The 13,090-nt window shown below is 29.6% G+C and overlaps 1 protein-coding gene across 4 annotated transcripts in view; it reads left to right on the top strand.

Moving 5' to 3' along the window:
- The window catches only part of LOC129983915 (intermembrane lipid transfer protein VPS13A-like), a 419,638-nt gene that overhangs the window by 283,301 nt on the left and 123,247 nt on the right, over positions 1 to 13,090 (top strand). For all 4 annotated transcript variants that reach the window (XM_056093621.1, XM_056093622.1, XM_056093619.1 and 1 more), the window contains exons 11-14: positions 2,807 to 2,988; positions 5,897 to 6,041; positions 8,242 to 8,737; positions 10,754 to 10,866. In XM_056093621.1, the coding sequence (XP_055949596.1) occupies positions 2,807 to 2,988; positions 5,897 to 6,041; positions 8,242 to 8,737; positions 10,754 to 10,866 (936 nt within the window). The remainder of the gene's footprint in view (positions 1 to 2,806; positions 2,989 to 5,896; positions 6,042 to 8,241; positions 8,738 to 10,753; positions 10,867 to 13,090) is intronic.

The raw sequence follows: 13,090 nt of genomic DNA, 5'->3' as shown, positions 1-13,090 counted from the left end.
TGTAGCATTCTGTGTATGATGGTATTTTTCACATAGGATATCAGAAATAAAGTGAAAAATATCCATAAATGTTTTTTCCCCTCACTTTTATTTATAAGAAAGAAAGCGAAATAAAAAAAAAAACTTTTAGAGGCTTTTAAAATGTCTTTTTAATGGTTTGTTTTTAAAGTTCGTTATCCCCCTTTAGCTATCGACTAATGATAATTAAGCTCCTGTTTTGCAATCTTTATATAAAAGATAAATTACTTTTTATTAATAAAAAAATTTTTCGATTTTTCTTTGACCATTTATTAAAATGATTGTATACGATTTTGATTATCGAAATTATTTCGCTTTTTTTCGACTCATATTCTTAATTTTAGTACCCTTAGATACTGTTTTAACAAAATGTAAGTCATCAGCACAAAGCTGAGATTAATTTTTTTATTTTTAGTTATATTTATTTATTTATTTTTTACAAAATCTTGCTGACAAAGAAACTTTTATATTCCATATAAAATGATTTATAATATTATTCATTATAATGTTACTCAAAAAAACTAAATTCAGTTTGTATTAATAAATATAATTTACTTTATATATGCTGGATGATTCCACGTAGATAATAATTATTTATATAATTTTTGCATTCGTTCATTAAAAAAATGAATTATTATTCCGCATTTACGATCTCATTTTTAACGTTTTTCTGTCAATTATAATTTATTTGTCTTCTGTTAATTATTTTTATTTTATCGTTCTTCAAAAATAGTTCCCTGCTCTTTATATTCTATATATCAATAAATACGTTATATGTAATGTAATTAATTTGTTATAATTAGTAATAGTCTTTAAGTATTAATAGCAGTATTAATACTTTTTAATATTAATAATAACTTTAGTATTATAAGTCAATAAATCTCTTTTATCGATTAATATTAAGAATAATCGATTAATCACATTAACCATAACATACATATCATTAAAAGTATAAAAAAGAAGTAATATTGTACTAAACAAATTTTTATTAAAGTATTGAACAAATTTCATACGAATTTGTTTAAGTAATAGCATGATTGTTGCATATTTTTAAAATAAAATTATTTAAATAGTTAACAATCTTTACTGTACTTATAGTGGAGTTAGCGCATGAGTTAATGTTGCTTTAATATCCGCAATCTAAAGTTGTTTTTTTAATATCGAAAAGCTGTTGAATCGTAAAGAGCAAGTTTTTTTTATTTGTTAAATTAATATAGAATTCGATTAAAATTTAATTATTGTAATGATTCTTTTCTGATTTTTAAGTGGAAATCCCCATTGTAATGTGTTTTTTTCCCCGATATTAGTGAAAAAAAAAAACAAATTAATAAATTTCATGATTGAAAAACGAACCATATTGTAAACAGAACATATTCATTTCTTATAAAGAGCAATTCTATTTTATTACTTTCAGCATTTTGAAAATAGAAACTCACATGAAAAAAATCGTCTGAAAAAGTAACAAAAACATGAAAATAATAAGTTGTTTATCAGAATTAATTTGATACGGAAAAGCGAAACGTGTCATTATTTTTTCATCATTGATTATTTCCTAAATTTTAAATCTAAAATATTTGTTCCATGAGTTATTGAAAAAAGTTAATTTGAATAAGATATTAAAAATAATAAAAATATGTTTATATTTTTGAGATTTTAAAATTACGTTTGAAACATTAGTGACCAATAAGAAAATGGTATGTTTTTGATAATTTTCAAAAAGAAATTTGGATTATTATTTTAATATAATAAAAAAATCGCGAACATTCATTTTTGTGTTTTTTCCCCTTACATCTGGTAATAGTACAAAAACGCTGTACAATAATTTCACAATATTGTTCAATGTTTTAAAAATACAACAGTATAGTAGACTTATATTTTCTAGTACTTTGGTTAACGAAGAAAGATTAACCTGCAATTGCATCAAATGCTTAATAACATTGTCACGATACCTTCCCAATATTAACTGGCATACATAACATCGAAAAACATCGTGGGTATATCGTACAATATTTTGTAATAATAGGCACGGTGCATTGAGGAACTACAAGTGTTTTTAAATGCAAAGAGTCACAATCTTTTTCTTCAATATATCTTTTTTATTATTGAAAATAATTAAAGGAATTTATTACAAAAGAATATAAAGTTCTTACTAAAAATAAATTCGCATATCACAAACTTGATTGAAATAAGATTACGTTCTGTTACTAAAAGAACTTCTAAAAAAATCTGTCGTACAATGTATTCTACACTACTGTTAAGATTTTATACGATAATGTTTAGTATTTCGAATATTATAAAACATGTTTTTGCAATAAAGCTTATCTTTTTCATTCAGAGCATGAATTAAATACTGAAAAATAAATAATTTCAACTCAAAAAAGTTCGATTAATTTTTTTAAATATTAACCTTAAACAAAAAAGCAATATAATTAAGGCATTTAAATTATACTTGATTTTAAATTTGTATTTTGAGTCAAGATCTTCGGAAGATTTGGCATCATTCTTTGGAAAAACCTCTTAATTCTTTAAGCCTCTTTTGCAAAGGAAACTATTTTTTAAATGTTTAATTTTTCTTGCAAAGTTTCTTTGATCATTAACAAATTTTAGTTCTTCTAAATTTTTAGTAATATCATTCATTCTATCCGTAACTTAATTCAATTTCAGAACTGACAGTTCAAAAATACAAGCTGTAGTTCTGCATCTATTGAATTTCGCTCATTAAGAATGTGTGTCGCCATCTAGTGATAAATTATTACACTATTCTAACAGAAATTTCTCATTCTTTCAGTTTGTGAGCATGTATGAACTTGGCAGAGCTTTTGAATTGATGTCATTGAGCCAGAGATTTCGCAAATATTTTAGAGGCCTTTCTGTCAAAGGGCACGCAGCTGATTATTGGAGGGATGCATACACAGCTGTTCTGGAGGAATACGTCAGGCCATACACGTGGTCTCGAATAAAAGAACACAGGTGATTACTTCGTCTACTCTCGCCACTTAAGCAATAAAAATGACAAATGTCGTTTGGACGAATCAAACCGCGGATGTAAAATGTATTGGATTTTATGTATAAAAGAAATTGCAAACAGAACAAGCAGGTGACATACAGATATTTCAAAATTCCCAAACTAAAATATTGGATGACATTTGTGAAGGAAAACTGAACGATAAAAGTCATGATCAAGTTATTTAACAAGAATTTATTGAGGATAATTTGTATTCTATTTTGTGTTTTGTATGTGATAAATTTTTAACGAATAGAATCAGTGTCAGATTTAGGCATTTTGAGACCAATTTACCACATTTTAGATATAATTTTGAATCATTAATTAAGTGTTAATGACATATTTTTGATTAATATTTTAACTTTCTGAAAATGAATATCTTATTATAACTCATGCCTGCAAGGTATCCACGCTCGTGCACAATATTATTTAAGAAGCTGTTTGGTATTTCTAGATATTGTAGTAATTAAATAAGTGGAATAAATTGACAAGGATCTGACCATTTACTCTTGACAAAGGGACAATAATATCCTAATATTATATAATAAATATATTATATTTTTTTTATATATTATTTTGTAAATTAGATGAATAGTATTTTTTGATGGATCAGCCGTTACATTATGGAGATTAGGGATTCTTACTCTAACAGCTGTATGTCTAGATGGAAATTCACTTCAGAATGCAATGCTTTAAAGAAAGAATTATTATATGAAGTGAAAATTAATATGAAGAAATTCAAACGATGTGAGCTATTTAATTAATTTAAAAAGGAAATTAGTTAAAAACAATGATATTTTTTTATTAATGTTTGATTAAAAAAACTTTTTAAAACAAAATTTAAAAAATTATTCTTTTCATTTACTTTAATTATGTTGATTGGAAACCTCCGTATCTCCAATTTTTTCAAAAATGGATTTTCAGAAATTTTTGCATTTATAAAACATATAAAAAATTTCTCTTAAAAAATATGTGTGATAGTAGTCGTCAAATTATGACCATTGATAAGGAGAAAAACGAAACAAGTGTTAACTGGTTCACAGCAGAGCAGAAATCGTTTACAAACCAGCGGCAGTGGTCTCTCCGGAATTTTCTCCCATATTCTCTAATAAATATACTTGTGTGAATTACTTGTATTTTATACAAATGCCATCGATGAAAAATACTTCGTAAAACCTGATAAAGTGCGATCGTTGATATTTTTTTTTTTTTTACTATTAATCGTTAGCATGCGGTCAATACAAAAGTTGCAAAAGACAGAATGTATATTTTAAATGACCCTTCGTTTAACAGATTGAAGCTAAAATCTAATACAAGTCTACAATTGTAGTCGCAAAATTATATAATTAATTCATTGTGTTTTTCAGCTATCGCATTTACATGCTTGTAAAAGAACGACATATGGTCAATCCCTTGAAGGATATGGCTCCAAATTTGTTACATATCTATATTTAGAACGTAAATTCTGTGGACCAAAACTTCATCCATCTAGCTCTCTTAGGTTTTGAATTTTATCGACTTAACTTATATTTGGACAAACGGACAAAATTAACGGAAAATTGAAATTTTTCAATTAAAAATTTGGTAGAGAGCTACAAATTTGGAGTGGAGACCGTTTAATTCAAAGCATTGTGAGTTATCATGTTCACAAACGGACAGACATAATTCCAAAACAAACATCTTGGATTTAGGGAGGTCTTAAACGTAGAGAATCGTCAAAATTTCGAGTTAGAATTTTTTAAACATCAAACTTTCGAGTTAGAATTTTATTAAATGTCAAAATTTTGAGTTACATTTTTTTAAACGTCAAAATTTCGAGTTGTAATTTCTTGATGTTTGCAATATTTTTTTTGTATACTTCGTATATGAGAAAATTAAAAAAAAAAAAAAAAGAGCAATAAACTCTTGTGGGGAAACAGATGTTATTCGTAGCTTCTACTGTACATATTTCATCTCTAGTTTGGAATTATATTTTTACCCTAGGTTTAGTTTACCTTTATTGTGAATTTGTCCTTAGAAGGATAGTTTTATATGTGAAAAAAAATCAGATTAATAAGCGACGTAGAAAGTGTGTGTGTGTGTGTGTGTGTGTGTGGGAGTCATATCACTGACTTTCCGACCTGCCCGAAGGCACAGGGATAAAGAAAACTGAATGACGGACCGCCGCAACAGCAACACTGGCGGGAACTGTGGTTGAGTCCTAAGGGCCATCACCAGCCACGGTACAACCCTTCCCGAATGAAGTACGTCCCGTCATCGATGGGAGGAGCACCTATTTATATACCCCCCCAGGGTGGCACTAAGCAATCTATAGCACTAAAGGAAAATCTTAAATTCAGGAAAATATCGAATCTCAAGTCAGTTTGAAGTTGGACCTCACATAAAATTCTAATGCTATTCTATTTCATCCTTGCTAAGAGATAAATATCGACAGTATAAAGAGATGTACTACATCTTGAACCGTTTAGAATCCGGACAAATTGGTACAATATCTTGCACTACCAGACGTAGCAAGATATAGTACCAACTTGTCATTTGTATCATTACATGAACCATCAGCATCTGTTCCACTTTGTCATATGTAGCCCCAAATTTACCTATACGATTAATGCAGATTATTATTTGTACCACAGGACATTCATATATGTTTGCACCAAATTATCTTTTGTACCACCGTAAATACCATCAACATTTATATTACTCATCATTTGTAACACCAGATGTCCTTCATGTTTATAGCTCTAAAAGAAAAGCTCAAATTCACGAAAATATCGAGTCTCAAGCCAGTTTGATGTTAGACCTCATATGTTATTCTAATACTAGTCTGTTTCAACAGCCATAATTAGCAATCTGTTACCTTTCATCTTTCCCTAGAGACAAATATCGACAGTATAAGGCGATGTACAAAGAACACCTCCACAGGCCGACGGATACAGAACTTAAATTGGATTTGCAGTTGTTGGAAGACTCTCTTGACGTCACGAGCATCTTAGCAGCAAGGGAACAGGCCAAAATGAAGGTAAATCGATCTTCTCTGCTTTTGAATCCAGGCAGCGTCTAAAAATAGATGCTACGTTAATGGATGATGAATGGAACGGCAATTCTGTTTGTCGTGCAAACATTATCAGAATTGGGCGCTGATTTAGTGAATGATTTATTTGAGCCCGAAAGACATGTCCGAGATTGTTTCGCAAAAGCAATCTTTATTGATGAAATTTTAAGCAGCTTCCGTCAAGTTTAATGTGAATGATTAAGAACTTTCGGATGTCTGTTTACGAGAAAGATGGTTAAAATTAGCAAAGTAATTATTGCTTTTAATGTTGATAAATATTACAAGATATATTAATTTCGCTTCGGAAACTATGAGTAATATTTGAAGATAAATGCAGAATGTTCTGGTTTCTTAATTATGAATTTGAAAATTCATGTTGATTTAATATAGGTAATATCACAGCAAAAATATTTGAAGAATAGTTAAAACGACTATAGAAACAATAGTTAAAACGACTTCTACACTAATTGAAATCTGAATAACAATTGGTTAGGAATATGTATATTGTTTAATTTTCATTTGTTTTTTCATATCAATTAAATACAACTGTTCTTTTATTTCTCTAGTCAGTATCTTAATAACGCGAGAATCTGAATTTTCTGTGTTTTTTATTAATTACATACTTATAAAGGGTGTCTAAAAATTAACCCAAGATTTGAATGTGCTACCATTTGTGCAGTAAAGTTGCCCTATTAAAGAAACCATTTGACAACAGATATTTTAGGATTAGTAAAAAAAGGAGCGTTACTCGATAGAACAATGTAATTTCATTATTGAATAATATTTAAAAAATAATCAAAGTCTGGCGGCCACAGTTAGGAAATTTAAAAATTGGCCCCCTAGATCGTGTGATTTAACATTGGATTTATTTTTATGGATTATTTGAAGTCAAAGGACTATAGCAACAAGCTCACAAGTACGTGTGCATTGAAGGAGGAAATTCAACGCTGCAAACTTATGCAAAATGGTCATGGAAAATTTTTGACAAAAGAGTGAGTATGTGCCAGTACAGTCGTTTAGGCATTTGCCCTATGTGTTATTCCATACATAACCGTATCCTTTTTACTTTGCAATTCAATAAAAATATAATAATTAAAAAAACGGTTTTGTATTTAATTAAAATATTTTTAACACGTTGTTCTATCGTGTAACGTTCCAATTTTACTAACCCTAAATTATTAGTTGTCAAATGATTTTTTAATAGGGCAATTGCACTTAATACATGCGTTATGCAAAGTGTCAATGGCCTTAAATTTGCAAAATGATACAGTTTTTCTTAGCGTTATAGACAAAAAATTCCGCTTTCTATTCTCTTCTGCCATTTATTTAATGCGTTTGATCAGTTTATTCTTTCACAGAACTATCTCTATCTAATACAACCGTTAGTATGCTTTTCAGTGTAGGAATTTTTATTATAACGCTAACTCACCAATTAAAATGGCTCAGAGATCCTCTTCTCTGAGCCATTTTAATTGGTGAGTTACCAGAATTTTGGAACTAGTCACATATTTATTACAGCTTTTTTAAGTATTTGATGAAAGACACCAGATGCCAAAGCTATAGAAATTAGCTAAATGTGTCAATATATGACAATAATCCTATTGCTAGAAGTCCACACTATAAGAATTACATAGTCATTTTCCTTCAAACTGATCCACAGTTACTCTGCAGCAAAAATATAACAGATTTTATACTATACATTCTTGAGATAATTTCACTATCACCCTATTTACCTTTAGTATCTGTTTTGGATTGTTATTATGAGTGACCCAACTTTGCATTGCAGTGCGCTCATCATTACGTAGATGTTGTTTTAAAGTATCCAATGAAGAATTTATAATTTTATGTTTTTGTGATTATGTTCTTTTCTATGTCCGTGCCCACTAATAAAAAGGACTTAAACTCACCCGCAATGTTTCTTATTAATCGACTATGCACATAATGTTTCTCCAAAATAACTAATAATAATCAGAACAGTAGATATTGATTGTTAGAGAAGTTTGGAATAGACAGTATTGCTTCATTCAAATTCAAAGTAGTTTTTTTTTTAAAGATTGTAACAGACTGGAAATGAGGCAAAATTGTAATGAGTACCGATATCTGATATTTTCTATGTAAACAATATCTCATTATGTTAACAATTCAACATGACTTTATATCTTCACAGATTGCCGAAGACGAACCAAGTCTAGTTCGAAAAGTTCCAGTTGGGAAATCTTGGAGTTTCTGGAGCTGGTTCTCTTCTTCAGGTGAAGACCTGGTAGATGGCTCTATAGATTCTCCGAAAGGCGATAAATCTGAAGAGGAAGAACTTTTAATAGTTGGTGACAAGGATCGAAGTTGGTGGTCAAGGATGACCGCTGAAGAAAGACGAAGGCTCTTTGAAGGCATCGGTTATGAACGTTGGGCACCTGATCCTGAGGCAGCTCTCAACCATATCGGACATAAACTGAATTTCACATTCGCCAACTGTACTTTGTCTTTGGTAAACAATGGAAAGGAGATACTTGTAGCCACTGTGACGCATTTCTTGTCCAGTCTGGAGACACGACCTGGAGCGAAGGCTTACAAGGTTTCTGCTAGAACTGAAAGTATCGTCATTGAAGGGGCATCTTTGGAAAATGATTTGGTGCCTATTATCACTGCAGATAATGTTACAAGTGGTAAGTTTTGTATGTGTAGAGTATTATTAAAGTTTATAAAACATGAATGTTAGTAAATATATTTTATGATGATTGGACATAGCAAATAAAATAAGATTCTTAATTTTTATTTGGTTGTGATTTTCAATTTATCCTTTATGCTAAATAAATATACTAATTAATGTTATTTAATTTAGGAAAAAAAATATAACGAGAAATAGAAGAAGAATTGTGTTAATATAAAAAAAATTCGTAAAACTAATTATTGCAGCGAAATAAAAACGAAGTAAATATTTACATTTAGGTCAAAATAATTTGGATGTTAGATATTCTTTTTAAAATTTTTAAATTTAGTAAGGAGAGAACAAAATTAAATTTTAAAAGGTAAATAAACCAAAAGGTATATAACTTATTTAATTTTAATATTAGAAATTATTTTTAATAATTTTATTTCTACGTTAATATTGCAAGTTTTTGTTATTTATTTGAGTTCATTCGTTTAATAGCTTTGACTAAGTTGCATCAAGCATTTGTAAGAAATACGACTTTCATTCACATTTATCAGTTATCTTGAGAGACATATCTCTGTATTTAAATTAGGTGGACGGACATTAAAGACAATATATATATATATAATGTCTTTGAGTTTTTAACTTTTTTAAAAAATTTCGTAGTTGTATGAGTTTACTTCTTTTTTATTAAAGCTTTTCCTGCAAACATGATTAAAATGAAATAGCTTGCATTAAGCAGTATATATATATATATATATATATATATATATATATATATATATATATATATATATATATATATATATATATATATATATATATATATATATATATATTTCTTTTTTTAAAATAAAGTATTACTCCATTTAATTCGTTACTCATTTCAATAAACGCTAACAAACTAAACAATGGTTTCAAATTTTGGGAGATTCCAAATGAAAGACGTATGTTCCACTATTTTAATATGTTTCAGTTTGTAAGTTCATATGCCACAGTTTTTAATTCATCAATTAGAACAAATTGAGGTGTTTCCTCGGAGTTAATAGGCTAAAACCTTTTTTTCGTCATGGTTATTTCATTTGATAAAAATGATGCTGTTATATGAAAGAACATTGAGCAAGTTAACGTTACTGATTTTAATGATAATTTTAGTACTACTTCTGCAAAAAGATATTGATTAATATTTTTATTACATTGATAGATATTGCACGTTATTGTAACAATATTATATTCCAATATAGTAACAATATTATACAGATTCTTTCGGTAATTATGTTGGAAATTCTTTTCTGGCGAGACATTTTAGAAAAAAAAAAAGTTTTTCCCAAATAGACCATAGCAATTCTTATTTATAAATCTGTTATGCAATGGTTATGTTAATGTACAGACTCAAAAATTATTATTAATTTGCTTTAAATTCTCCAAGTTTTGATTTAAAACGACCAAAAATTCTTGTTGAGTTTGCGTTTTTTCAAGAAATGATAAAATTTCTACGTTTGTAAGAGAAAGAAATGATATTTACAATGATTTTAGGTTTTTTTTTAGACTTTGTGTTTTGATACAGGGTATTTATTGTATTTGACACTTTGCGTACAATGCTGATATATCGAGGAATATCGAACTGTGTTATCTCCAAAATATTGTGATGATGATGTCGTGTCCGCGTTACCACGGAAAGGGGGTGCAGTAGCTTCTGAGGGTAAAGACCCCTGAGCACCCGAGGGCAGAAGTCTGACTTCTAGCTCATATGAAGATGACACTCACACATTCGCTTGTACAACCCCTTTTTACATGGGGCCACATTCACACACCTCACAGATGAAGAACAGCCATGCCCGAACCGGGATTCGAACCCGGGACGTCCAGATCAGGGGGGAGATGCGCTACCTCTATGCCAGGCCGCCGGCATTGTGATACAGTATTACTATGAATTACATGACTTTTGATATTGCTTTGTATATTATTTTTTATTTTTGTCTTTCATTATAATAACTTTGTAAAAAGCTAAGTAATTTTATTTTTTTAGGAGCCAATGTGCCGCATATTTTTGCCTTAGATTTTGAGAAGAATCCATCTCACGTGAACGCCAGTTACGGACTGAGTATAACAGCAGAGCCCATGGAAGTTGTTTATCATAAGGTGAGAGGATGGACTTCTGTGAAGTTATTTTCCCAATCCCCTCTTAAGTCAAATTTTACTTCTTTATTAAAGATTTGTTGAAATAAAAAAATTTTAGGATATATCACGTTTATAAAACGGTCTAAAAAAGTATAAATGTTTGCAGAATTTGAAGTATATCATTACAAACTTTATTAAGGTTTTTGCAAACAAAAACATATTTCTAAATCAGTTATTTTTTTGTATGGCATATTTTTTAAACAGGAAAAAGTTTTATGTGTTATCTTGCATGACTATCTTAACAATCAACACCATGCAGGAAATTGACCTTTTTCTAAAAAAAGTAAAAACAATGTCATCCATCATTACCTCTAACTGATTGAGTTAACCTTGTTATAACGTTTTGGAAGAAGGAATCGATGAATATATAGTAAGGCACCTGTCACAGTTACATTTTCGAGATTGATGCATGTATCAAAATGATGTATTTAGTATTTCTAAGGTTATCATAAACTTGTAAGGTTAAGTTTTAGTTTAAAATGCTTATAAATAGATGTTAATATGTTTCTTTTAAGCTCTTCCATCATTGCAAACGGATACTGTATGTAGATATAAACAATTCCATTATTAGTTATTCAAATAGCGTACTGAATGTCATTTTTCAGATGATATATGAATCACTATATGTTAAAAGTGGTAAAATCTCGCTTTGTCATTTTCATTATAATGTTTTAATAGATTCTTATAGTACGGATTCCGGTGGTTCATTATATGATCCTAAGAATCAAATTTAGCGTCCAATTATTCGGAAAAAAACTAGGGTTATAATATAAAAATGGTCTTGTACTGGACGTGTCAGTATTTTTACATTTAGTTTTGTAAAATGGATTCATCCTCTTCAGAAAAGTAAGAACCACCGAGAGTGAATACCCTAAAACTTTCTTGCATAATCTCTAATAATGCAATTATCTCACTGAACATCTTGCATGGAATTGGCGTTCAATAGTATGAAATATTAACCTTTGACGGGAATTTGGCATTTTTACTGAACGTACTGTGTGATCCTTGGCGAGGTTTTGGCGATTAGTCTCTGGCATGCTGTTCATAGTATCCGAAAATCGAATTTGTGTTTTAGACGCGTTTTTCCCAACCGATTGAAACAAAAATTAGATGTAGAACTACAATTGTAGTTACAAAATTCCATACTAAATTTCATAAATTTAAGTCAGCGCGTCTTTGTGTTATCACATTTATATGTTCCTAAAAGTACAGACCGATAGACAGATAATCCTTTGTTGGATTTCGCTCAAAATTTGAAAGGTGTCTAGACTACAGATATTAATTCTATGTACCGAATATATCAATCTGGCTCTCTTCATTTTGTAGTTATCGTGTTAACTTATATTCGAAGAGCCGGACATACTTCCTTTGAACGGATTTTGCTTAAAATTTGGGAGGTGTCTAGACAACAGATATTAATTCTGTGTATCGAATTTAATCAATCCTTCTCTTTTCATTTTTTCGTTATCGTGTTAACTTATATTCGAACAGCCGGACATACTTCCTTTGAACGAATTTTGCTCAAAATTTGGAAGGTGTCTAGACTAGAGATATTAATTCTGTGTATCGTATTTAATCAATCCTTCTCTCTTCATTTTGTCGTTATCGTGTTAACTTATATTCGAACAGCCGGACATACTTCCTTTGAACGGATTTTGCTCAAAATTTGGAAGGTGTCTAGACTAGAGATATTAATTCTGTGTATCGAATTTAATCAATCTGGCCTTCTTCATTTTGTAGTTATCGTGTTAATTTATATTCAAACAGTCGGGCACACTTCCTTTGAACGGATTTTGCTCAAAATTTGAAAGGTGTCTAGACTACAGATATTAATTCTGTGTATCGAATTTAATCAATCCTTCTCTCTTCATTTTGTCGTTATCGTGTTAACTTATATTCGAACAGCCGGACATACTTCCTTTGAACGAATTTTGCTCAAAATTTGGAAGGTGTCTAGACTAGAGATATTAATTCTGTGTATCGTATTTAATCAATCCTTCTCTCTTCATTTTGTCGTTATCGTGTTAACTTATATTCGAACAGCCGGACATACTTCCTTTGAACGGATTTTGCTCTAAATTTGGAAGGTGTCTAGACTAGAGATATTAATTCTGTGTATCGAATTTAATCAATCTGGCCTTCTTCATTTTGTAGTTATCGTGTTAACTTATATTCAAACAGTCGG

Source organism: Argiope bruennichi, chromosome 9 (genome assembly GCF_947563725.1).
Source record: "Argiope bruennichi chromosome 9, qqArgBrue1.1, whole genome shotgun sequence".
NCBI classification, from domain to species: Eukaryota; Metazoa; Arthropoda; class Arachnida; order Araneae; family Araneidae; genus Argiope; species Argiope bruennichi.
Note: the sequence above shows the minus strand (reverse complement) of the source record. Positions and strands in the feature narration are given on the sequence as shown.